General features: G+C 45.4%; 1 protein-coding gene across 6 annotated transcripts in view; it reads right to left on the bottom strand.

Moving 5' to 3' along the window:
• Positions 1-2,672: 2,672 nt before the first annotated feature.
• The window catches only part of C2cd3 (C2 domain containing 3 centriole elongation regulator), a 130,152-nt gene continuing 105,320 nt past the window's right edge, over positions 2,673-27,504 (bottom strand). For 2 of the 6 annotated variants that reach the window (XM_010603274.3, XM_010603280.3), the window contains exons 29-33: positions 25,640-25,801; positions 21,104-21,324; positions 16,018-16,912; positions 10,342-10,453; positions 2,675-3,392 (exon numbers count right to left, since the gene is read on the bottom strand). In XM_010603274.3, the coding sequence (XP_010601576.1) occupies positions 3,252-3,392; positions 10,342-10,453; positions 16,018-16,912; positions 21,104-21,324; positions 25,640-25,801 (1,531 nt within the window). In that variant the 3' untranslated portion in view covers positions 2,675-3,251. Of the gene's footprint in view, positions 3,393-6,425; positions 6,550-10,341; positions 10,459-10,781; positions 10,865-16,017; positions 16,913-21,103; positions 21,325-25,639; positions 25,802-27,504 lie in introns of those variants that run through there. The other 4 variants (XM_010603275.3, XM_010603278.3, XM_010603279.3 and 1 more) reach the window with 3 other exon arrangements.

The raw sequence follows: 27,504 nt of genomic DNA on the forward strand, positions 1-27,504 counted from the left end.
CGCCCCAGCCCCAGGCAAATACTAATCTGCTTTCTGACTCTGTATTTGTTCATTCTGGACATTTCATGTAAGTAGAATCATACAGGAAGTGCTTCTTTGTGGTGACTGGATTCTTTTGCTTAATATAGGGTTGTGCTTTGAAAGCTCATCTGTGTTGTAGTGTGTATCAATATTTCACTTTTCACTATGGAGGATCCTCATATTTTAATATTTATTTTTATTTTACAGATAAGAAAACAACCTCAGAGAGGATGATGACTTATCAAAGTCATATAGGTAGTTCATGCAGGGCCTGAACTCAGCCTGTAAACTATAACACATTTTGGGGTCTATCTGCTGTGAACGATGTTCTCTGTAACCTGTCACTTGGAGGCTTCAGCATGGACAAGCTGGGGCCAAAAGGATCTGGGGAAGGGTGGGAGGGGTCCCCTGCAGCTACTGCAGGCTCTATCCACGAGCACTGAGGGTAAAGTAAGGGCTGGGTAGAGTTGGACTTGGGATCCAGGTCATGTAGAGTGGGGGAGGGGAGACAGGAGGAATTAGGAGGGGAGGAGGAGTTAACTGGGTGGGGCACAATAGTAGGCAGTGACAATTTCTGGGCTAGGGCACAGAGCCATGGGCACTGGTATGTGGTCCAAAGTCCAGACACAGCAATGCAAAGCCTGGGCTGAGTTTATCTTCTTGCTTGGACCTGCTCTGCCCTCAACGACAGTGGAACAGGTAGCTGCCTTAGTGGTAAAGGGAAGTGGCTTTTAGGGCTGCTGAGATTGGAGGGCTCAGAAAGAAGGCTCTAGGATCCATCTGGAAATACTAGCTTAGAGCTGGGGGATTTGCAGAGGCTCCGTGAAGGAGGGATGAAATTAGGAACCAAACCAGAGGGCAGCAGGCCCCAGAGAAACCCAGGGAGAGGGAGAACTCAGCTTACTTGGCCTGCCTAGGAGCTTCCTGAGGGCAGGTCTGTCTTCCTTGGCTGTCTCCATAGCCCAGTCCCTGCTAGAGGCTCCAAGGTTGGCTGCTGTGGGCTGGGATGCAATCAACGTCCGCACAATCAGAAACTCCCATTTTTAGGTGCCCGAGGAGGACGTGTGCAAAAGGAAGTCAGGGAACACTGGCTGATTCTGGTGGTGAGGACAAACATCCTAACTCATGCTCCTGGACTTGGCATGTCATGTCACCTTACAGCTACCACTGGGAGAAAAGTAACTTCCCGTGGATGAGAGGCTGATAAATATTAACACTCTCTGTAATGAGTTGCAGATCCAAGGGTGCTCTAGTGTCATCAGAGGCTGCCCTCAGCCTCCGGTAGGAGCAGTCCCTGTCCTCCTGTGGCCTTATCCTCACTTGACCCGATAGGTTATTTACAGAAGTAGGATTTGGAAAGAATATTCTTCACCTGAGGGTTTACCCCTCAGGCTGCTCTGGAAGTTCCTAGTGTCCCAAGAGGTGGAGCCTAGGGTCTGGAAGCTCTGGCCTGAGAGGAGGCTGAGGGAAGCTGGTCTCTGGTGCTGGGAGGGGAGGCAGGCTGAAGCTCTGGGAGCTGAGATAAACAGATGCAGGCCAGGGTCAGGCTGAGGGCACCTGACCAGTAAAGGGAGCGCCAGCCCCCTCCTTGGGGTGCTTACATCTCTGCACCTGTGCAGGCCCAGCGTGCCTGCCCCTACTAGTTTGCTCCAGGACCTGAAGAAGAGTGGGTATTTCCTGTGCAAGTACGGGCAAAGTGCTTTCACCGATGTCTCATTTGATTTTTATCACGACCTGAGGAAGCCGGGCTTCTGACAGTGTCTGAGCTTTACTGTTAAGACAGGCTGGTGTCTCTTCTCTATTCTCAGCGGCCCTTGGCCCAGGGTGCCCTCTTGGTTCTCTCTGTAGCTGCCCATGGCCGACCCATTTCCTTGGCCCGTCCCTGTCTGCTGCAGCCCTCACCAGCTCCACCCCACCCCCACCCTCTGAATTCAGAGCACTTAACTGGCTGTGCCTGTATTGGACACTGAGCCTGTGACATCTTTGGGGATGTCTTGTGTTATGATTCATTTCCTAGTTATGGAGACAGAGGCAAAACAATCAACTTTGTTGAGATTCAGTTCAACCATTAAAGGGGTGTCTTGTTTTATGGAGTTGTTTTGAGGACCGAGTGAAATAACGTGTGGGGTGAAATGCGGAACCCTCCACGGCAGGTTCCTTCCAGCCTTGCTGTCCAGTTGTTCTACACGACCTGCCCATCTGTGTCTTTCACATCCTCCCCACACGCCTTGTAGCTGCTCAGGCGGCTGCAGGCTTGAAAGAACTAATCAGCCTAGCCTCCCTACAAGGGGGAACGGAGTGAACTGTTCCAGGAGAAGCTTTTGCTGACAGATTTCAAGAACCAGCAAAGGAAAAGAAATACAGAAAAAGGGAAAAAAAGAAAGAAAAAAAAAAAGAAAGAAAAGAACCAGCAGTAAAGGAAATACTAGTGAGTCTTCAATCTGGACCAATCTGATATTCAGATATTTGGGGGAGCTCAGAAGTCTCATGGTGATCCTGGTCCTGATGAGCTTCTCTGGCGCCCGAGTGGTTGCTGACCTTTCTTTCTGCAGTGTGAGTGTGAACAGACTCCTAGCACCCTCATTCCTGTGTGTGGTAACCCCAGAAACACTCGAACACAACACAAATACCAACAGGATTTTATTTAAAGGCAGAAACAAAGATCATCAAAGTTGTGTAAAAATAAGTTAAGAGCATGGTTAGAATTTCAAATAATCAGATAAACAATTTAAAGGAGGTGATTTCTCCCTCCTGTCCTACTGATTAATTCAACATAACATAAAAGTTACTGTCTATACAATATCCTTATTCCCAAGCAAACAAACTGGAGATGGCTCTAAGCTTTCCTTGGCTATAGATTATGCACACAACCTATACCTGCCTGCAGCCCTGGTCAGGCTCCAACCTTGCAGGCAGAGGGTGGGCTCAGAAAAGCAGTTGGCTGTGCTGAGGACACCAGAAGTTTCTCTGCTGGAAGATGCCTGCTTGGTCCCTGAGTGGCAGGTCGCTCAGAATCCTTTGCCTCACTACAGAAGGAAGGAGCTGGAGTCCTGGCAGGAGGAACATTCCTCAGGGCCATGCTGACTGGGTCTCAAGGTACCAACGGTCTAGGTGGCTGGTAGTTTCAGGCTGTGACAGGCCTAAGGAAGCGGGCCTGGTGCCTCCTGCTTGTCAGACAGGGCCGAGGGAGGGTGGGCAGGTAGCCCCTTCCCTCGGTCCCTCAGGCTGCATCAGTGTGTCTTGGAGTACTGAGAAGAAAATATCCGAGCGATCCTGCGAGTTTCTTCCTCAGGCAGGGCGGGAGGGAGTGAGTGTGGTCTGGGGCGACAAGGCCTCTGGGAGAAGGCTCCTCTGGTGGCTTCACTTTGGTCCTGAAGGAGAAGTCCGCTAGTTTAGCCCCAAGGATGCGGCTCATGTTCTGGCTCTTGGGCTAACATTCACGTAGAGCTGACTGGTTCACAAAGCCCTTTGTATACCATGTCTTTTATTTTGGTACTGGGGATTGAATTTAGGATGTTGCGCTTGCGAGGCAGGCACAGTGCCAGAGCTAAATCCCTGGGCCTCATAACACCATACCTTGTCAAATCCTCACCTAAACTCCACGAGGTGGATAGATCATTTCCCCACCACTGTGGATGAAGAATCCACAGTTCAAGTGGAATAAACTCAAGGTCCTGCAGCTCTGAGTGGCAGAGCTGAGATGGGGCCCAGACTCACATTTTCTGTGCCTCTGGAGTAGGGGGCTGTCACCTCTAGTAGAGGTCTCTTCTCTGGCTGTATAATTCTAGACAGATCACTGTTCTGAGTGTGTCATGTGTGACCCTGGCACTGTATCTAACTCTGCTGGGGAAGATGCTGGTGAATGATATACTGTTTGTCCTGCACTATTAGGGCTTCCAGGTGACACGGAGCACGCACCCATTACCCTGTTATCCCACACCCCCAGCCCCTTTCCGTCTTGGCATACTAGGGTCAGGTCAGGTCAAGGCCACACAGTAAATCCACCCTGGGCAGCTGGCTGAGAAGGGTCCTGGGGAAGAGGCATGAAAGGAGAGGGAAGTAGCAGCCACAGGCAAACTCAGCTCACTTTCTCAGCATGCAGCTGCACTCCGGATAAATCTCTCTTCTCTATCCCCAAATCCCATGAGCAGAGATCTCTCCCAGCTGATGGAGCGCTGAGAGCACAATGTGCTGCTGCTGGGCACTGAAAACATCGGCGTGGTGGAGACTAGAGACTGTGACCATTTCCCCCATCACCTAAAGTTCTAATGGGAAACAGGCCTGGAGAAACTTGGTTCTGAGATCAGTAATTTGGAAATCTCTTCTTCCCATTTATTTTGTCTTTTTAACGTCTACTGTGAAAAGGAGAGAGAAGTGGACAGAACTCAATTCCTCCCTTTGGAGCTCAGTATTAGAGACAGAGGTGTCTACTCAAAGGGTTAGAATAGCAGCCAGAATGAGGGGAGTAGGGATTGGGCAGAATTGTTCTACTGCTTGGCTGTCAGTTTTCCTCCTCTGAAAAAGGTACCCGACAGTAAAGAATTCTAAACACTAAGGGGTGAGTACAAGCTGAGCAAGGTCTCAGCAGTCTGCCCACAGGATAGCAAGAGCAAGTGGTGCTAGTGCTGAGCTGCACAGCAGAGTTTAGAGGACACAGCCCTCTTACGCAGGCCTAGGCTAAGGGAGAAGATCACCCTTTGTTGATTTTCACTTCTTCCTTCCAAACTCTGGGGAGCAGCTGCATGACATAACACCTCAGCCAGGGGATGCCAGCGAGGCAGCCTGTGCTGCTGCCCTTCCCTCCACACCGGACACTTCTGCAGGGCGTGGCCTGGCTCCAATGCATGGGACTCCAGCTGGGCCAAGTCCGACACCGGAGTTTGGGAGCTGTAGACCAGTGAATGGGTAGGACCATGCCGTGGTGATCACAGGTTTAAATCAGGTGGGAGGAAACTTCCGCTTGCAGCAAGCATCCCACTCATTCTTAGAACAAGTGGTTGTTGGCCTACCATGTGCCAGGCCTTTAGTGAAGTCAAATGCTCGCAGGGTCTCCAGCACATTAAGCTTCTATATGCCCCACTGTACCCACAAGGTCTAAGGTGAGTGTTTCCCAAGCTACTTGGGGTTTAGAGGTGGCACAAGTCGAATTCCAGCCTTCTGTCTGTAGCGTAGATGGATCTTCTGGGTCACTAGGTGTAACTTACTTTCCCTTTCTATCTCTACTATATCAAAAGGGAAGCAAGGGGATTTTTGTTTAAAAAGCCAGGTGATAAAAGCTTGGTTTTCTATCTCAAATCTTAAAACTAGGTCTTTGTTTCCTCATCAGCCAGAACAGAAGCATTCTCCATTTTGGAGACACTTAGATGGGTCTCATCTCCAAGGCTGGAAGGGCCAACTACTTCAGCTTGTGAAACAACCATGGAAGAATAATGCTGGTGATGCAACAAAACTTTTAGAAGCCTCAGATCTACTCAACTCGATCAATTCGTATAGATAACAGGTACATCTGGTTCCTGTCCTCATGGGGCTGCTCAGGCTAGACAGACAGCCACTGACCTACCCAACAGTCACACAGGAAAGCTTGAAGCTTGAGAGCACTGGAAAAGGAGCAACTAGTAAGAGCTGGGAAGGTCTGGGGAGGCCTCTCTCAGAGCTGGGATCCAAGATAGGCAGGGTTTCAACAGAGCTGGGTGGGGGTGAGGCCACCCATTAAGGGAAAAGCGCGAGCATGGCCTGCAGCTGTGGGCTGGGGCCATCTCTGCCCCAGGGCTGAATCCGGTACAGCTGGTTTAGTCAACCTTCCAGCACCCACATCGTATCTGTACAGTCCAGACCTGGGGGGCAGGACTGAGACTTGACTTAGTTCTGTGTACAGGGCAGGGCAGGGGTGTGGAAGGACAGAACACACTCAGCAACATCTGGCTTCAGTCAACCTTAAAACAGTTTAAGGAAAATCTTGACGTAGTAAAGGTTCTTTCTTCAAGGTTACTACCCCCAAACACACAACCCTAGGGCAAATTGCCTAGAGCAGGGATACCTTCAAATGTACTAACTGCTCCTCTGAAATATTTCCATACTCCAGCAATGTGGCAGGCACAAGAAAATGGTCAGACCAAGACCTGTCTTGTGAAGGTACAGGATCCCAGTAATGAATGTAACTGTATTATAGACCTAGATTGTACCAATAACTACCCCCAAACACACAACCCTAGGGCAAATTGCCTAGAGCAGGGATACCTTCAAATGTACTAACTGCTCCTCTGAAATATTTCCATACTCCAGCAATGTGGCAGGCACAAGAAAATGGTCAGACCAAGACCTGTCTTGTGAAGGTACAGGATCCCAGTAATGAATGTAACTGTATTATAGACCTAGATTGTACCAATAAACTCAAAAAAGAGCCATCAGCCTTCCTGGGGAGGAAGGAAGGGGCCACATGGAAGCAGAGCTGTAGAGCTGCAGGCGCTGCAGGGCCCTGGAGTCTAAATGGTGGGTGCCATACATGGGGTGCAGCTCCTGGAGGGTACTCTGAAAAAACATGAAGGCAGAGATTGAACATGAAAAGACGGAAGAGAGTATCCCAGGTGACGGCTGGTTTGAACAATGGCATAGAGAATTGCTTTGCTGGCAAAGCAGTGGGCCTGGACTGAGGGAATGCAGGTAGTAGAAGACAGACATACTTTTATTTTTTGAGACAGTCTCGTTTAGTTCAGGCTGGCCTCAAACTCACAGTGATCCTCCTGCCTCAGCCTCCAGAGTAATGGGATTACAGGCGTGTGCCACCATACCCTGCATGAAGACAAACTTAGAAAAAGGGGCTTAGGGTAGTTTCCGAGTGTTTGAGGAGTTGATTTACTCCTCTTGAACCTCAAAGAGCTGATCTGTAAAGCACAGGGGTAGGTGGGTGGTGTGCGTGACACAGACAGAGGCAGAGGCAGACAGACAAGAGGACCTGCTCTTTTCTGGGCACTCAGATGCCCATGAACATGGTAGGGCTTCCCAGCGATAGAAGTGACTTACAAGAGCCCTCAATGCCAAAGATGAGCCTCTTCTGGGGAGAAAATGAGCCATGGAAGGAATAGAGTGGTGGAAGGATAATGTGGGGCTTCCTAGGGCTCCCCAAACAAGATGCTAACCCTGACTGGAGAGTTAGCTCTAGTTCTCCTGGCTCTACCACTTCTTTGCAAAGTGGTAGAGTCATTTACAATCTCTCTGGGTCTTGGCGCTCTCTGAAAATAGGAGCAGGATGAACACAATGTGGAGGTGTCTGCCAACCACAGACTTATAGCCTAGTCTGTGGCTTCCTCTTTGGCCAGTTCCCTATAATTTAGCCTCTTCTCCAAAAGGTCTGAATGTGATCTGATCCCAGCCCTTGTATTCTGATTTCCTCTACTTCACCCCAGAGAGTTCTCTGTGGACAGGCCACATGTTTGGGGGGGGGTGGTTGGTAGGTGCAGGTGTCCTCAATTCCCCTACCCCCACTTCAGGGTATCCCAGGGTCTTTCCAGGGAGAGGCAGTGAGGAGTGAAAGAATCACTGGTCTGTGGCCCAGCCCAATCTCATTTGCTCAAAACAAAGACACTTTCTATTTCTGGGTCTCAGCATCTGTGCTGCCAAGTGGCGCTAAGAACTTCTATCTGGTCTTCTTACTCAGATCTACTGTGAAGCCCAAAGGAAATTCAGATATGATTATGGCTTAGGCCAGGTAAAATATCTTGCAAAACACAGGGGCTATGCTGGAGCTGACATTGGCTGATGACACCAGAGCAAAACGAAGTCCTGCTGTTCCCCCCGTGGCAAGAAGTTAGGCCCAAAACGTCTGGAGTAGAACCGGAGCACAGCATCTCCCCAAGATGTGCTCAGTGCTAGGCCAGGCCAAGCTCTCCCGACTCCACTGTTTTCCCCTTTTCTCCTTACAGTGAGCTTCTGGCCTGGGGTTAGGGCTGATGTTTTTTTTTTTCCACAGTAGCTCCCTTAAGTGATGGAAACACTGACTCAGGACTCAGGAGCTGAAAACTGAAAGTAAACAGCACCTCGTGGACTGCTGCCTCAGACAGTGAGACCTCAGCACAGCTGCTTGCCTCATTCACCTTTCACCCCCTCGGCTGTCTGCCTTCCCGTGGGCCTGCTCCCAGAGTCTTCTCCTCATGCAGTGACGAGGTCTTCCTTGGTGCTAAATGCAGCAGCAAGCTTAGCGGCCATAGTTAGAAGCAGGGGCAAAATGGGGACAAGATACTTTGAACATAGCTGGGTATGGTGGCACAGGCCCATAAACCTAACTATTCTGGAGGCTGAGACAGGACAATCTTAAGTTCAAGTTCAGCCTGAGCAGTTTAGAGAACACTCTCTCAAAAGATTTTTAAAAAGCTGGGTAAGTAGCTCAGCACTCCCTGGGCTCAATCCCCAGCATTGCAAAAGAAACAAAACTAAAATAAAACAAAAAATACTTTAACCAGAAGGTGTGTCTCTTCCCACTGGTAAAGTAGGATAAAAGTGATTAGAGTGGAAGCTCACCTCGGCTGTAGTATAGAGAATGGAGAAATGTGAGTAAGATTAGTTAGACATGGTTCTGTGGGAGATAGCTAGGGCTGGGCAAGGGAATACTGAGAAGTGAGTGGGTTCACATCAAGGGGTAGAATTCAGAGGCCTTGGGCCAGGGATTTAGCTCAGGGGTTCTGGCAGCTGTCTCGAAAGCACAAGGAATTCAAGCCCTGGTGCAAAAAAAAAAAAAAAAAAAAAAGGTAATGGGTTGGCTATGGGTTGTGAGGTCTAAAGGAGGAGTGAAAGATGACAGTTATGCTCTGGCAGGATCAACCACATGGATGGTGGTCAAATTTCCTGCAATAAGAAATTCAGGTGCTACAGGTGGTATGCAAAGTTCAAGTTTGGGACGTAATTAATTGCTTGTATCCAGGTGTGGTAAGAGTGATGTCTATGTCTCATCAGAAAAATGGAACACAAGGGCTGGGGATTTAACTTAGTGGTGCCTGCCTTGCAAGCGCAATGTCCTGAGTTTGATCCCCAGTACCTTGCCCCCTGAAAAGGAACACAAGAAAACCCAAAGTAGAATTCTATAGTCAATGAGGGAATTTTTAAAAAATGAAGGCAGAATAAAGATATTTTCAGACAACTAAACTGAGAGCATCAGTTACCAGTAGATCTGCACTCTGTGAAATGGTCCAAGGCAGAAATCAGGATGTGAGGAAGGAATGGAAAACATTAGAGATAGTAAATATATGAATAAATAGATTACTTTTTTGTCTTAAATTGTTCAAAGTGAGGCCATTTTTGAGATCATTAGGGATCCCAAATTCTGAGATTACAGTGCCCCTGCTCAAATATAACTGCCAAATGAAATCCCTAATCAACTGTTAAGTGTAAGGAGGTCAAAGTTCTGACTTATCCCATGGTAACTATTTCAATGTTTTGAAAACATCGAATTCTTGAAAACATTTTTCTCTTACTTTTTGGAGACTTTACTTGCTAGTGTCAAACTAATTAACAGAGATAGTCTTTAAAGAACAGTCTTTTTTTGTTTGTTTGTTTTGTTTTTTTGAGACAGGGTCTGACTATGTAGTTGAGACTGACCTGGAACTCACTATGTAGCTCAGGCTGGTCTCGAATTCACAATGATCCTCCTGCCTCAGCCTCTTGAGTGCTGGGATTACAGGCGTGCTCCACCACACCCGGCTCAGTCTTATTTATTTGGGACTAAACAGGAAGCAATGCAATACGGGGCATATGTACCTTGGAAACCATGAGTATATTATAAGGGGATGGGGTAGAAACTTTTAGAGGAAAAACGAGGAGGATAACATAAGTTGTCTTGCAACAGTCACCCTTGGTCACAAGGATCAATAACAAGGGTGGCACCAGATAGGTGTCCTTGTGGAGGGTTTTTTGTTTTGTTTTGTTTTTTTGTGGAAGTATTTTATGAGTAAGGTTGGTAGTGACCTTTCTTTATCCAGACCTCACTCACCTGCCGGAGTCCCCTGCAGATGCACCTTCTGTTGCAGTCCTCCACTGCTCCCTTCCTTTGCTTAGCTGGAGCTCCGAGAGCACTCGGTATGCCGTTCTTAGCTGACTCTTGCTTTTATTCTTCTGTGCTGCTTTTTCCCCCTAGACCATGTCAGTCTTAGCCGACAGTGCCCTGCTCTCACACATCTGATCTTCCCTGAGCTCCTTGCCCAGCAGAATATGCTCAGTGGTAGTGAGGAGTGACTGCTACTGCAGTCTTTCCAGGAGATGGTCCAGGGCAGCTCTGCACTGTGCAGACACTTTTAGGGAAACAGAATGACCCTACACTGGCTGTCTTCTTACCTGATCTTCTGTGGCTGGTGGTGGCAAAGCTGTAGAGAGTGAGAGCATCCGTAGGGAGGCCTCCAACTGCTGGGGAGGCAAAAAGAAGTTGGGCACAACGATGGGCTCTGGCCTGTACTGGTAGTTAAGGGACAAAGACACCTAGACGTCTACCCCACTGCCAGACCAGCATCTCCACTGACCTCAGTCACACCATTTGTTTCCCCCTTTATTGGCAGAAGTTGTGCACTCCTAACAAGTCACAGTCTGTGCTTTGAGTCACTTTAAATCTCACCTTTTCCAGGAAGGCTTCTCCTAATTTTAGCCCACAGTGAACCCTCCTTCCTTATGTGCGAGCGCAGTCTGCCACACAGAAGAATGCTTAGTAGTCATGACTGTCAACTTGTTCCCTCAATATTCCTTGTTTCTCAGTGGTAGGGAGTGTGGTTTCCTTCACGTACCTTAGCGCCTCCCTTGATCCTGGCATAAGGCTGGCAGGCAGCAGGTGCTGCATGATCCTTGTAGAGGGCCCACTGGTGAAAAGCTGAGTTGTTAAAGAGAGGAGAGACAGGGAACAGGTGGGAAGGTGGCTCCAGGGGCAGTGCCTTACGTAGGACAGAGGCGCCTGGCCTTGAAGGAGGTCTGCCTGCCCGTCCTCTGATCACATTTAGAAACAAAGGTTCTACATTAAGGGGTTGTCTGGGAGCACAGGTGGCCTACCCAACAGGTTTTCTATTTTATCATTGCTCTTCTATGTCTGACCCAACAGGGCAGAGACGATCTTTTTTTAGCCATATTCTCATCACCTAGCACGGTGTCTGAGGTGGAGCTAGTGCTCTATTGACTTGAATGAAATGCATTCATGCCCAGTTTTGGTTAGTCCCTGATTTTTTTTTTGAGACAGGGTCTCACTATGCAGTTCAGGCTGGCCTTGAACTATGTATGCATCCCCAGCTGGCCTCAAACTTGTGACAATCCCCATGCCTCAGCCTCCCAAACGCTGGGATCATAGGCATGCACCACTGTGCCTGGCTTTTAGTTCCTGATTTTTCTTTAGAGAGCTGGGGGTGGAGTGGAGGGTCTGAAGAGAAAGAGAACTCTGACCCAAGCTTTCTGCACACAACCAGTTGAGGCAGGGCCTTTTGCTGGTGCTGTTCTGATCGCTGGGTCTCCGGCAGTCAGCTGATGCTGTGGGGAAAGACCAGCATTGCTGGGAGGTGTCAGGGCTGAGTCTGAACATGGACTCTCCCCTCGGCCTGTTGCCTGCTGTTTTCAGTCCTGTACCAACAGAACTCTCCAACTTTTTTCTCCTTAGTTTATGAAATATACGAGTTTCCATTTTTCCTAAAGCCCAATTCTGCCCTCTCCTTAAAGCCCACTGTGCTCAACCTCAGATTCTCTTCTAGTTATACCACTTGCCTGTCCTGTACTAGCTGGGTAACTTCAGGAAGCTCACTTTTGGTGCCTCAATTCTTTTCATCTTTAAAAGAGATATAACAGTAACACCTATAGTTTGGAGGGCTGAGTTGATATAGATAGGTAAGGTGCTTAGAATGGTGGCTGATACAGCGAACACTCAACCAACAGCAGCTACTCATCTGTTCCGGCTGTCTTCACCAACAGAACCCTTACCCACCCGTCTTGTCTGTTCCCATCACTACAGGGTCCTCCTTAACGCTGAAGCCAGCAGACACATGCCAGTCCACCTTCTCTGGGCCCATCCTCACTTCAGAGTGCCAGCCACACCTGAAATTCCTGGCCGCCTCTGCTGAACTCCATGTCCTCAGTGTTCCTCACTTGGCTCAGCCACTGTGTGGCACTTCTTTGCTCTGCCTGCCTCTTACGTACTAGTGACCCTCGGGGCTCTGTGTGTCCTCCCTTTCCCTCCTCTTCCTGCTGCCCTCAATCTCTAGACATTCACCTTTATATCCGATCCCACGCCTGAACCCCAGGCCTTCTCTTGCATGTCCTGTAGGCACTGGCCCAAAATAGACATGTGTCTTCCCCTAAACGTGTCTCCTTGTATGCTGTTTCCTATCCAGTAAATGACAACCCCAGGTTAGTAACTTGTGACAGAAATTTCTAAGTTACACTTCGTATTTCTCTTTCTCATCCCCTGCCCTTCTTTCTCATACAGCACTCTGAGCTTCAGGTCAGTCTTTCTTCATCTCTTGTTAGTGCATGTTCCTTGGCTGATGTCCTTGCTTCCAGTCTCCCTGATCTAATCTGCTACTACAAGGAAATGGGTGACCTAATATATACATCTGATATCATACTCTTGCTTAACAGGTAACATTTGCCAAACACTACGTACCAGGCACTGGGCAAGGTAGTTTGTATCCTTATTTTAAAAAAAATTTTTTGGTACCTGAAATTGAACTCAGGCCCTTGTGTTTGCAAGGCAACCACTGAGCCAAATCCCTGGCCCCATTAATTTAAATTTTATAACCCCATAAGTACTTTTGCTTCCATCTTACAGATGGGGAAACTGATGTTTGCTTTCAGGATTGAGCCTAAACATTTTGACAAGGTCTAAAAGGCCAAGATTCGGAGCCTGTGTCCTCTCTCACTATTTTCCTCAGCCCCAGGCTCCAGGGCAATAAGCTGGGGCCCATAGGCCAGGCTCTTTTGCCTGCCAGTCCCCGGCATGCAGTTTGCCCTGGCTAGAACTATCCCTTGGCTCTGCCTACATAATGCCTGTTCATCTTGAAGGGCTAGTTCTCAAGTCTTTCTTACTGGGGCAATTCCTTCCATTGCTCCCATTCTTACCATAGCTCTAAAAACAATAAACTCAAATTACCTGTTCTCTTGACTGACTCCTACCAGATAATTGGAACTTGAGGTAAAGTCTGACTCAAATCTGTTCTTAGTCTGAGCACAAAGCCTGGCTATTATTTTCTGAAATAACAGTTAGGAATGCCTAAACTCCAGGGGCCTGGGCACATGTGGCAGCCCCTATTCTGAACACTACCAAGCTGGTTCTCAGGGAAGCAACAGCAGGAAGCAGGATGAGCAAAGCCAGGGAGAGTTTCACCAGAGGTCATCTGTTTTGAATCCTCAGCCCCATGCTACTTACATGTTATACTTTTCCTGAGCTCATTTTCCCATCCTTATTTTTTCTGCCCTGTATCAGGAGTTGTATGATGTATATAAATGTTTTTACCCATTTGATTTTTTCAATCCTCTTGTGAAACTGTGAATGTTCAGTTTAATTTGTGTTAATTGATTCTTACTCTGCAATGCCAGGTGAAGGGAACACAAGAAGACAGGTGGCTGCTCTGGGGAACTGAGAGTCTTGCGGGTAAGGGATTACTGCTTCAATCTTACATGAGAAGAAACAGGCTCAGAAAAGCTAAATCTGAAGTCACATAAATAAGATGCTGCATCTAGAAGGGTCAAAGGTAGGTGCCCACTAGCATCTAGCGGAGGACATTCTGGTGTCAGTAAAGCGGCCAGCTCCACCTAACAGCCGCGTGGGAACAGCCCGTGAGCGGACTGGCTCAGCTGGTCAGTAGATGTGAAGACTCTATGGTCCCCTGTACTGTCCTTTTCTTATAACATGCCTGTCTGTGTTTCAAAGGAGGGAAAGAGGAAGGTCAGAGGCCCTTTCTTCCCACCAAAAGTATCATTCTGGGGGCTGGGAAAATCCATCTCAAGGCTGCCCGCTTCAGGGCTCCATCACTTGTTTTTTTAAATTATTTTTTCTACTAGAAATTGAATCTAGGTCTTTGTACTGAGCTATATTCTCAAGCTTCTCCCTCAAATTCTTTAAATTTATTTTTTGTTTGTTAAGACAGGGCCTCACTATGTATTCAGGCGGGCCTTGAGCTCACTATGCAGCCCAGGCTTGCCTTGGATTTGCAAAGATCCTCAGATTACAGGCATGCAACTCCATGGCTGCTTTTTTTTTTTTTTTTTTTTGAGATATGGTCTTATTAAATTACTAAATTACTCAGGCCAGGCATGCACCATCACACAGGCAGAACCTTTCAAAATCACCCTGTGGACACCAATCCTACCTTTCCCTCAGCCTGGGTGGGTCTCCCTCCACCACACCCTTGCAGATGCTGTTCCTACTCCCCTGCTAGAACAGGACTCTGGCCCACCTCCTCCCCAGCTGTCTCTGGCTGGCTCCTACTCATCCCCATCAACATTCCTCTCCCAGCCTTGCAATCTGCAGCCCCCGCCCCTTCTCCCTCACCAGCCTCTGTACCATCTCTTGCCTCTTTCAGGACTTGTACACCCCCTTTCTTTTTCCGGTACTGGGGATTGAACTCAGGACCTTGCACTTGCAAGGCAAACGCAGCACCACTGAGCTAAATCCCAGGTCCCTTTGCTTCTTGATATTCCCACAGCCCTCCAGTTACCCATCACCTGTTTTTTTTTTAATTTAAATTTTTATTTTTTCAGTACTGGGTATTAAACTCAGGACCTTGCACTTGCAAGGCAGGCACGGTGCCAATGAGCTAAATCCCTGGCCCCCATCACTTGTTTTTTAAAAAAGTTTTATCTTAGGAAAGTCACTATAACTGAGCCTCACAGTTTCCTTATGTGCAAAATAAATGAAACCTCCTTGAAAGATTTCTGATGACTATATGAACAGTGTGAAGTGCTTGGCACATAGTAAATGCTCAATTGCTTCTTGGCCTTTTGGCTAAGTGTAGCACAGTAAATGCTCAATCAATGCTAGTACTCTTCTCTCTCCCTCTGTCTATACTTTTACTTTCTTTCCTTTTTTTATTTTTTTTTTTGGTGGGTGGTACTGGGGACTGAACCCAGGATTCTATCAGTGAACTATAGCCTTATCCACTTGGTTTTTTTTTTTTTTTTTTTTTTTTAACAGGGTCTTATCTTGCTATTTCATGTAGCCTAGGCTGGCCTTGAACTCGTTGCAAACCTCCTGCCTCAGCCTCTCAAATTCTGGGATTACAAGTGTGTATCACCAAGCCTAGTCCCACCAACTTTTGTTTTTTGAGACAGGGTCTTGCTAAATCACCCAGGTTGGCCTCAAATCTGCAATCCTTCTGGCTTCAGTTTCCTGAGTAGCTAGGATGACAAACATATGCCACTGTACCTGGCTTTTGTTGTTGGCAGCTGGGGGTCAAACCCAAGGCCTTGAATATGCTTGACAAGTTCTCTACCACAGACCTTTACCCTCAGACCTACCTTCTACTTTTTTTTTTTTTGTACCAGGGATCAAACTGAGGACTTTGTGCTCCCAAGGCAGGCGTGGTGCCACTGAGCTAAATCCCTGGCTCCACTTCTATTTTAACTGAAATCCCAAGCTTTACTTTCAGGTGGCAAACTACCCCCCTAGATCAGTGATGGTGAACCTTTTAGAGACAAATGCCCAAAATACAATCTAAAACCCACTTATGAATTGTCAAGCGCCAACACTGCAATTACACCTGAATATTGAGGTTTTCCTTTAGATGAATTGTACTAATCAGACAGGCAAGCTTATGAATGTGCTACCAGCACCCAAACCCAGTTCAAAGTGTCCTTCAGAGGGCTGGTGTCAACTAGACCTGTAACACCTGTCATGGACATGAGTCTTCTGAAGGGTCTCCCACATCCCATGTCCCCCATGATTCCATGAGGGTGGCTGCTGCTCATGTACTTGGCTAGCCTAACACCAACATCCAAAATGCCTGGAGATGACTTAAAGGGCCACTTGGGGGAAACATCAAAGGATACAGGAGGCTCTGCCTTGAGGACCCCTCTGATCCAGCTGTCACCGGTTTCTGCCTGTTGTTGGGGGCCTCCGTGGGTGGCTTTTTATGGTTTTCCCTTTTTCCTTGGGAGCCCAAGTGTTGAGAAAATTTCTCGTTGCTATCAGCAGAGTCACTGAGCTCACTGGAGGCAGCTTCATTGTCAGCCTGGGCCTCTGGCATTGGCTCCTTGTCTTGATCTGCTTGTGGTGAGCTCCACCCAATAAAAGTATTGCCCCGTTGGATTCCTGAGTGTGGCAGGTGTGTGCTAGGCCAAGGGCTGGTTGAGGCAGGCTGGCCAATCGTGACCTTAGAGGCTCCACCCTCATAAGCAACAAGGCTAGGAGCACCCTGCCTAGGTAGGAGGGTGTTGACAGCCATTTTTGGGCTGGACAGAAAGCTACTTCTAGCCCTGAGTTCCTTTCTGGGTGAGGGTCCTGGAGAAACAGAGGAGGGATCTTCTCTCTGCTCGTCAGGTTGAGGGCTGATGACCTCACTTGTGTCTGACATGAAACTGGACCAAGGGCTAGTTTTGTCTGTCACAGTGGTGATCTCATTTAGGGTCCTGGGCTCAATGATGTCTTCTTCATAGTCCTCATCACTGTATGCAGGGCCTGCCTCAGTTTCCTCACTGCTCTGCATTCTTCTAACAGGTACTGTGTGTCCCAGGAACCCATTAGAAGTCTCTGCAGAAGCAGGAGGAGGTGGGGAATTTGTGCCCTCCTCTGCAGCCCTTGCCAGTGGCTCATGTGGAGTCGTGTTTCGTTCTTGCGTGGCCTCTGTATCCTGAGCATCAGGGAGGGTGGTGACCTCTTGGCTTCTACTCCTTGCCTGGTGAGAAGTCAAAGCTGCTTGAGAATTCCTGGTGATTGTCTGCAGATCTGAACAGCAACAGATATCATTCTTACTAAAAGGCAGGGCCACAGACCACTCACGGTTTCCACACTGGCCTCTCTAGCAACCAGACTTTGAACAAACAGTTATTTCACCAGAGTCAGTGAAACTATATTCAAAGAAGTACAATTTCTATTACTTTATTCTAACAGCAGAGGGCCAAAATCTAATCTATTAATAGTTGTGGATACATCTGTGGACATGCTCTCAGAGACTATATGCTCATGCTCAGGAATTCTTGGGAGCTGAGAGTCCTGGTGGGCATGTTCACGCTTCCATTTACTTCAGTAATTACCTATATTAAAAACCAAAACAAGAACCCACTTATTTACCTATTTGGTGACAGTTATTAAAATTATCTATTTTATTTGGAAAGTAAAATAATAAAAGAACTACCACCCACAAGTGAAAAGGAGGCAGTGAGGTGTGTTGGAAAGAGCACAGATGTTGGTGCTGGCCGGTCTTAGTTTCAAACCTCTACTGTCACTTGTGAATTTCATAATCATGACTTACCTGCCCTCTCTAAGCCTTTTCTGGGGGCAGTACTGGGGAATTAACCTAGAATCTGCTAGGCAAATGCTCTACCACTGACCTATACTCCCAGCCCTTTTAAAAATTTTGAGACAGGATCTCACTGCATTGCCCAGGTTGGCCTTTAACTTGCAGTCCCCTTGCCTCAGATCCCGACTAGTTGGGATTATGGAGTCTAGCATTAACTTTTTTTTTTCTTTTTGGTACTGGGGATCAAACTCAGGACCTTGCACTTGCGAGGTGGGTGACAGAACCACTGAACTAAATCCCCGGCCCTAACATTAACTTTTTAATCTATCCATTTGGAAGAAAGTGTTTAAATGGGAAGGGGAATGAGGGACGAGGGAGGGAAACTGAAGGAAGGGACAAGAAAAAAAGTGAAAATAGAAGGAAAAGATGAAAACAAAGCTTTTATACACAGGGAGGGGAGGAGGCTTAAGGAGGGAGGAATGGGATAAAATAAAATTTATTTTTAAAAAATCACCCATTTTATAGGTTACAGTACAGAATATGTCAGACAAATGGGAATAATTATGTGATGTACAGGCACTTAATAAACACAGGTTACTAGCCATCTGAAATAATTTTCTGGATGAAATTGGACTGAATAAATTAGCAAGCAGTCTGGACATGGCACATGCCTCTAGTCCTAACTACTCAAGAAGCTGAGGCAGGAGGATTACTTGAGCCAAGGAGTTTCAGTGAGATCTTGTCTCTTTTAAAAAAATTAGTATATGTTTGCGATGTGTAATATTTATACTCATCTTGGTGAATTAATACATCTACACACCACACCTTGATCCCTGCACTTCCCCTTCCTCTCATCCTGCCCTTCTCTAGCCTCCTTTCCCCAGACATCCTTATCTCCACAAGTTTCAGTTTCTTACCATCTCTCTTTTAGTTTGCTCTTTATATTCTGGGATTCTCATATAAGGGAAACCATGAGATATTTATCCTTCTATGTCTGATTTATTTCATGTTTAATACATCTAGCAAATGACATTATGTTTGCATGGCTATGTAGGTCAGGCTATCTTCAGACTTAGTAATAGCTGAGGGTGGTCCTGAACTTGTGCTCTTCCCTCCTCAGCCTCCCGCGTGTTGGCATTATGGGTGTGCACCTAGTTGTTTACATGATTCTTTGAGAGGATAAAATTTCAGTGGAGGTAAATCTGACTCACAGGGACAAGGGGCCATCCCCCTTTCACCTAATAAGAGGGCTCAGCCTACAGGATGTAGTAGCTATTTAATAAATTGATGATGTTTAAGGGTCAAAGGAGAGTGAGTAGACATATGAAAATAGAATATTTCTACTAAAAACAAGAACAGGCACCAGGAAGCAAGCTTAGAGGATCCTGGTCCTCTGGCCTGCACTACCTATCATTTTTGTCTTGGGACAGTACTTGCTTTGTTTTGTTTTTGAGACAGGGTCTTGTTATGTAGCCCATGCTGGACTTAAACACATGATCTTTCTGCTTTAACCTTCTGAGTTATGGGATCACAGGTGAGCGCTACCATGCCTAGTTTAGTCTTTTTTTTGGTACCAGGGAACGAACTCAGGACCCAGCATCTGCAAGGTAGGTGTGGTGCCACTGAGCTAAATCCCCAGCCCTAGTATTCTTGCTTTTTATAAACCATCCCATCCTTTAGGGCCCTGTTCCATGGATGAACCTTTCAATGATAACAAACAGCCCACTGTGGCATATGTGCCATACGTTTGTGACCACTGCCCTATTCTACTGCATCTTCCTTAAGAAGCCTCCCCATGGGCCGGGGATTTAGCTCAGTGGTTCTGCTGCCTGCCTCTCAAGCACAAGGTCCCAGGTTCAATCCCTGGTACAAAAAAAAAAAAAAAAAAAAAAAAAAAAAAAAAAAGTATATGATTCATGATGGGAGAGGTGGGTTATTATTTTTCTTTTAACCTGGTTCCCTGTTTTAAACATCTCAGATTCATCCTGTCCTTGTGAAAGTCAGCTCTCCTTCTGTCATCCCTTTGCTGAGAACTCCCGCTGTTGCCTCATCTTCCTTCTGTGGTGCTGGGGACTGAACTCAGGGTCTTGCATGTGTGTACACCCTCAGCTCCCCCATTATCTTTTGGATAAGCATTTAACTTCCAAATTGGGCTTTGAGGGCTTCAAACATTCAATTCTCTTCTTTCACTTTTGTTTCTTGAGACAGGGTCTCACTATGTAGTTGAGACTGACCTGGAACTCACTATGTAGCCCAGGCTGGTCTCGAACTCACAGCAATGCTCCTGCCCTCAGCCTCCCGAGTGCTGGGATCAAAGGTGTGCACCACCACATCTGGCTACTCACTTCTTTTAATATATCCCTTAAAAGTGGTTCCCTTGTTTGCTCCCATCTCTTTCTCAAACAAGCCTTCCTTGTGTTCTGCTCTCACTCTTTCTCTTTTTTTTTGTACCGGGGATCGAATTCAGGTGCTTGTGCTTGCAAGGCAGGCGGCGGAACAGGTGAGCTAAATCCCCGGCCCTCTCACTCCTTCTTTCTTTGCCTATCATGGTATTTCCCCCGACTCCTACTTTTAAACAGAAAGTTGAATTCACTCATCCCAGGGTAGAATCTATACATTTTCTTTGAGCAAAAAATGATGCCAAGTTCTTCCCAGGTCTTATCCCTGGATCCTGACTAGTATAATGGTGTAAGACCCAAGAATTTGCATTTCAAAATAAGTGCCCCGGCAATTTCTATGTTCAGGCAAGTTTGGGAAACAGTTGCTCTGGAGGTCTCAGTCTTGGCCACACACTAGAACTATTGGAGAAGGTGTGTCAATAAACAACACTGATATGTGGGTTCCAGCCTGAAGGATTCTGTTGCCCTGTGGTGCACATGGATTTTTATAACCCCTTGAAAATTCCAAAATGAAGCCAAAGTGAGAATCACTTTTCTGAGGGTTTTTTCCAAAAGGTGGACTATGAATTCCCAACATCCAGAACAAGCTAAGGTGCTTATTAAGAACAGAGACTTCTGGGTTTTGAGACTTAGAATTTAAGCACGTTTGTCATTGATTTATTTTCTGAAAAAATGAGTGGCACAGGTTCAAGAACTGCTAGAAACAACTCATGTAATCCACTCCTCTCTCTTTTCTTTTTTTTGGTTAGGGAAACAAAAGCTCAAGAAGGGAAAAAAGATGCTCAGGGTCAATCAGCAAGTCTGTACAGAAACCTACCAAGGACCTGTGTCTACTGCCTTTAGTTCGATGCTCTTTCCACTGCTGGTGCTCCTATACCATACCAGTATGTCTCTCTTTTTAAAATTTTAAACATTATTATTTTTTCAATACGTCTCTTTTTTAAAAAGAGACACTGGGTGTGGTGGTGCACGCCTGTAATTCCAGCACTGGGGAGGCTGAGGCAGGAGGATCTCTGTGAATTTGAGACCAGCCGGGATACACAGTGAGTTGAAGGCCAGCATGAAGTACATAGAAAGGGCCAGGGATATAGACAGTGATACTGTGCCCGCCCCGAGCAAGGCTGAAGTTCTGAGTTGAATTCCTGGTACTGGGGGAAAAAGCCCAACAATAACAACAAAATATATAGCGAAACCCTGTCTCGAAAAACCAAAAAGATGAGAAAACTGTTGTTGTATTTGTCACAGAGGCTTGTCTAAAGCAGACATAGTGAGCCATACCTGAGATTAAGGAGCTGACTTGTAACACCAGGTTACTGGATTTCTCCAGAATGCACTGGCTCTGAGGGTCTAGGCTGCTGACTCCTGGCCCAGGCTGGTCCCTGTGGTTCTCCGGGCGCTGTATGACGGCAGTATTACTGTGAGGGCTGAGAGGCAGGAGAGGCTTGGTGAGCTTCTGGCTAAAATACAGCTGGATCTCATCTAACTCACTCAGATTCTTCCTGGAAGAAAAAGGTGGGGTGGGGGAGATAACAAAAGGGCCATTTATGGAGAGCACAAGATTTCCCAAGAGTCTTAAAACCTCTCACTTAGTCTGTTTTGTTCTATTGTCTTTTAAAAAATGTTATCGTTACATTTTAGGTGTAGCTAGTGATAACATCCATCATGGGGAATTCGTACCCGTACCTGATACATCTTGCTTCTTTTCTCCCCATTCTCTTTCCCTCCCTCCAACCTCTCTTCACGTCCTTAGTTACAAAAACTTTGTTTCCATTTTTTCTTCTATTCTCTTTTTTTACCTTGCTCTTCTTTCCTTTCCCCCTTTCCCCGCCCTTGGTTCCTTTCTCATATGAACATTTTCTTCCCATCTCCCAATATCTATTATACATTTTGGTCCTTATTTGCACGGTCAGTTTCTCACACCAGAGAAGCAATGTGGTATTTAAACGTGTGCCCAGTTGATTTCACCAAGAGTATGGTCTCAAGGTGCATCCATTAAGCTAGAAATGTCTCAAGCTGATTCATTTGGTCTATTCATAGAGCTCTTTCTCTCCAACCTATCATTCATCCTTTACCCCTCTGACTACAATTCTGTGTCAACAGCAACTCTGTCCCCTCCCTGACTAATGTGGTTCCTCTTCTACTGTCTAGCAAAAAAAGTAACCTTTTTTTTTTTGGTACCAGGGATCGAACTTGGGACCTTGTGCTTGCAAGGCAGGTGGTGGAACCAGTGGACCAAGCAACCTTTTTATAAGGAATCATTCTTTTTTTTTGGGGGGCGGGGTTTGAGACAGGGTTTCACTATGTAGTTGAGATTGACCTGAAACTCACTATGTAGCCCAAGCTGGTCTCGAACTCATAGCGATCCTCCTGCCTCAGCCTCCCAAGTGCTGGGATTATAGGCATGCACCACCATGCCCAGCTATAAGGAATCATTCTTGACTACCCTTCAAGTCTTCACTTCTTACTCTCACAGAATAAAAAGCCTAATCCAAAGTAACATTGTCCTTTGCTACCTCACAACCATTCCCCAATCTTCTAGCAAGTGACCTCTTCTAACCAGCCCTTCTGATCCTCTACATTGGTTAAGGGAGCCAGGTGTGGTGGCGCACGCCTACAATCCCAGCACTTGGGAGGCTAAGGCAGGAAGACTGCCCCGAATTTGAGGCCAGCCTGGGCTACATAGTGAGTTCAAGGCCAGCCTGAACTACATAGTGACACCTCGTCTGAAGAAGAAAAAAAAATTGGTCAGGGATTCCATCTGTGGCTCCATAGTTCTTTCTGTACTCTTCAACAACTGCATAACTTATTTCATAAGTATTTCCCCTCATTTACTATGAGATCTATGATGATTCCTTTATAATTCTTGTATCTAGCACAATGCTTAGCACAAAATAAATGAATGCTGAATGCATAAGTGGACATGGATAAGGACCTTTATTTTTAAATTAAAAAAACATTTTTTTTTGGTACAGGGATCAAATCTGGGATCTTGCGCTTGCGAGGCAGGCGGTGGAACCTCTTGAGCTAAATCCCTGGCCCTAAGAAAAATTTTTTGAGTAAGTACCTTTAAAGATCTTCAATGGAGTTACACACATTCTCACCACTCTCCAATGAGAAATCACACTAACTTTCAGCTGTATAGAATTGTTTTCAAATATATTTTCCTGTTTAATTCTCAGCTAACCATTTGAGATCAGTAATTAAGTTGTTTGTGTAGGATAAGGACAATATATTCAGAAATTGCAGCTCCAAGTCTTATGCTTTTTCCCAAGATAAAAGATGGGCTCTGCCCCAGGTGGGGCTGCTCTTTCCTCACACTTCTGCCGATACTGAATCCTGAGTTCAAACTACTCTCGGTTGTATCCCTTTTCCATTCATGCTTGTGCTCATTTTTCTCCTTTTCAAAGATCGTGACCTCAGATCACTGGGTCACCACTCTTTTAAAATTATTCCTTCATAGCATTTCTACCCCCTCTTGTCTTAGATTTCCCTCAGATTTTTCATTATTTCTAATTTGATTTCCCTAACTGTCCATAAGCATCTGGAGATAGAAGATAATACTGTAAACATCTCTATTTTTCTAGTACATTCAATGTGTCTGGTACAATTAGCACAATATAGACACTAAATGCCTGTGAACAAGAAGTCTTTCTGTCCCTTTGTTAGTAATGGTTTGTATGTCTTAGAATTGAATTCAAATAAAAGCAGAGAATAGAGTTCATTTATATTCTATCAAGTAACAGTAGTGTCTATCAAATCACTTAAGTGTCTATATTCTGGTGTATGCCACATGGAAAAATAGCTCAGCAGGACCATGCAAGCAAATACATACTTGATGAAGCTTTACAAAATATGCAGACCCACTAATCTTGTCAGAAGTTCTAGGTGTACAACCACAGGCCATCAACTGGCTCACACTAAATTGCAATTATCTCTACAGTAAAACAAGTTTATTAATACTTGCCCTACAGGTCTCACAGGATTTCTGTGATACAAATGAAGCAAGTTTTAGGGCTGCATCAAGGAAATAATGCAGGTTGTTTCATTTCCATTTGGTAGAGAATCCCTCCAGGGCTCTCAAAGTCTAATTCTAGAACTAGGGGCATCAGCATTACATGAGAACGTGTTAGAAATGCAAATTCCCAGACCTCATCCTACACCTACTAAGTCTGGAAATGTGTGGGTAAATTCTAGCAATCAGTGTTCTAAATAGGCCTTCCATGTGATTTTGATATAATGAATTCTGAGAACTACAGCTCTAGGACCCCCCCAGATGACATTAAGTGATGTCTGGACACTTTTGGTTGTCACAACTGGGGAAAGGTGTTACTGGTATAGCGTACAGTCACCAGGGATGCTAAGCATCTTACAGTGCAACAGCCTTCACCACAAAACGTCAAGGGTGTTGAGGTTGAGAGAAACTGCACTAGGGTGCAAGAGTTATTGCTCCACGGAGGGTTCCAAATATATAAATGATCTAATAAAGTACAGCCAAAATATCAATGGTTTTACTTTTCCAAGCTAAGGTGAGAATTAGAACATGCTATTTCTTTTTTGTTTGTTTTTGGTACCAGGGATTGAAGTCAGGACCTTGGGCTTGTGAGACAGGCGTGGCGCCACTCAGCTAAATCCCTGGCCCAGAACATGTTATTTCTTTGCAATATAAACTTAGGCACTTTCTCATAGCCCTATTACTTAATCCTTTTAAGCATGTCTCAATCAGAAATGATTTTGTGGATGTTTTCTTTCCTAAATTTGCATTATGAGAGCAAACACTTTCTTCCATTCCTCCCCATCACTTTTCACTTGAGAATAATTGTTCTAAAAATCAAATTCTTAGCTTTATATTTAAGGCCCTTCATGATCTGACCCCTTTGGAATTTGCCCTACTCCCTGTATTACTGGCTTTTTCCGAACTGCACTGGTATTTGCCCAAACTTGACTTGTTTCATGTCTCTAACTCTTCGGAGTACTCTTTCTGCAGAGAATATCCTTCACATTTACCTGTTCCTTCAAAGACCAGTTCAAATGTGACTTCTTTAAATTTTTCCATGTCTAACCCATGAATGTAACTCTGTCTACTCTTGTCCAGGAAACCCGTAGTTCTTACTACCCTGCATTGTAATTATCTGACGGCACAGTTCTCTCTTCCACCAGGAATGGCAGAGCCAGGACTGGAGGTCAAGTCTATCTAACTCTGAAACCAGGTCCTTTCTACTGCACCACACTTCTCCCTAGGTAACCTTGAGGCTGATCTTGCTCATCTATGGCAGCACTTTCACTTCTCACAGTGGTTCTCTGGCTCAATGCTAACTAAACCAAGAAAGGGACGGGAGATGTTAACAGGACAGATGAGGGTGCGGAAAAAGCCACTGGTTATAAAGAAAAAGACAGTGGGCAGGATGAGGCTTTGGAATTTGAAAAAGGATAAATAGATGGTTCTTAAATTTTAGTTTGTTTTGTTTTATTTTTGGTACCAGGGATCAAACTTGGGCCCTTGTGCTTGTAAGGCAGGCGGCAGAACCACTGAGCCAAATCCCTGGCGGTTAAATTTTAGTGAACAGCCTGAAGTTTCTGTATTTATAAGCAGGTCGGCAACAGAACTCCCCCAGGAAAGAGTGGATAGCTCTAAACTGAGAGGGATTCATCAGTTTAGAGCTGAAGACTCCAAGGTCCAAGCCAACACTGACATGCACCAGTGCCTTCTATAAACCCCTGAGGAGGAGATGATGGAGATGCAGGTTTATACACTGCCCATTCTCCCTGTGCTCCCCGCACTGGCTTGCCGTGTCTTTTCTTAGCAGAAGGCCGCACCTTAGAGAAGTCAGAATGGAGGTGTTGGAAGACAAAGGTGACGTGGTGAGTTTGCTATCACTTGCTGAGACTGCCTCTCCCTGCTGCAGGGATTCATGAAATCGGCGGATGTTCTGCACATGCTCTTCATGACGTGATGCTGGGCTTCTTGTGGTACTGCTTCTGTTATAATAAAACGGGAGAAAATAAATTCCTGGACACTGGGAAAACTGCTCCTAAAATGGCACTCCAAACCTATTCCCACTACCACAGTTCTGGCTTCACCAACTCTTGCTTGGATTACAAATGTCTCCCAAATAATCCTGCTTTCATCTCACCCACTCCACTTCCTTCCATTCTCCACGTTATAATCTGAATGATTTCTCTAGAACATAGACTAAAACAACAATAATCATATGGAGCCCTTATTCTGATGCCAAGCCTTTTACAAGCTTTCAAAGTGTATTAATCTATTTCATTACCCTCATTCCTTTCTAGCTTTGGATTTTCCTATGGAACAAATCTCTAATTTCTGAGCATGGTATTCAAGAATATGACCTTAGCAATCTTTTTTAAAATAAAAACTTTATTGATTTAATTCTCATATTGTACAATTAACCTATTAAAAATATACAATTCAGCCAGGCGAGATGATACATGCCTGTAATCCCAGAATTATGGGACGTGTAGGCAGGAGGATTACAAGTTCCAGTCCAGCCTAGGCAACTTCTCACTGTGGTTTTGATTTGTATCTTTTAACAGGCTCATTGGCTGTTTGTATATCTTTACAGAAATAATGATTCAGATTCTTCGCCCATTTTAAAATTGGGTTATTTGATTTTAGTTTTTTATTTGGCAATTCTCATGATCCTCCTGCCTCAGCCTCCTGAGTGCTGGATTACAGGTATGCTGTGTCATCATTAATTTTTAATAGTGTTAAAGAGTTCCAAAGTAAAAATATTTCAGATCCACTGCTTTACAAAGATGTAACTGATATATAATTAACTTAAATATACTTAAAGTATACAATTTGATGTATTTTAATAACTGTATAGATCCAAGGAAACCATCATACCTCAAGATAATGAATATATCCGTCATCTCCAAAACTTTTTCCTTGTCTTTTGTAATTCCTGCCTCCTTTGCTCTTTTAATCCTGTCTTGCTCTTAGGCAATCCTGGGCTGTTTTCTGACATTACAGATTAGTATATATTTTCTAGAATTTTATAAAACGGAATTATACACATGTACTCTTTTATTCTAGCTTCTTTCTGTTCCTTAGTATAATTATTGTGAACTTTATTTTGTTGTATATCAAGATTGAGTTTTAAAAAATTCTTTTGTGACTGGGCCTGGTGATTCATGTTTATAATTCTAGCACTTGGGAGACTGAGGCAGGATTGCCTCGAGTTTGAGGCCAACCTGTGCTACATAGTTAGTTTAAGGTCACCCTGACCTATATAGCGAGACCCCGTCTCAAAAAAAAAAATTTTTTTTTTGAGTAGTATTCCATTGTACAGACACATCACAATTTGGTTATCTGAAGGCCGGGCGAGGTGGTCTACGCCTGTAATACAGCACTTGGGAGACTGGGGCAGGAGGATCACTGGGAGTTTGAGACCAGCCTGAGCTACACAGTAAGTTCCAGATCAGTCTCAGCTACATAGTCAGACCCTGGCTCAAAAACAAACAAAAACAAAAACCAAAACCCAAAAAACAACAACAACAAAAACAATTTGGTTATCTGTTCATCTATTTGCTGAGGGACTCCTGAGTTGTTCAATTTTTGGTTATCAGAAATAAAGCACAAAGACAAAAAAGTTTGGAAACTTTTGTTTCAAGCATTTCACATGTATTATCAGTACTTAAACCTTTCAAGACTAACA

The sequence above is a fragment of the Fukomys damarensis genome, unplaced genomic scaffold (assembly GCF_012274545.1).
Source record: "Fukomys damarensis isolate Sample0158 unplaced genomic scaffold, DMR_v1.0_HiC HiC_scaffold_16, whole genome shotgun sequence".
Classification (NCBI taxonomy): domain Eukaryota; kingdom Metazoa; phylum Chordata; class Mammalia; order Rodentia; family Bathyergidae; genus Fukomys; species Fukomys damarensis.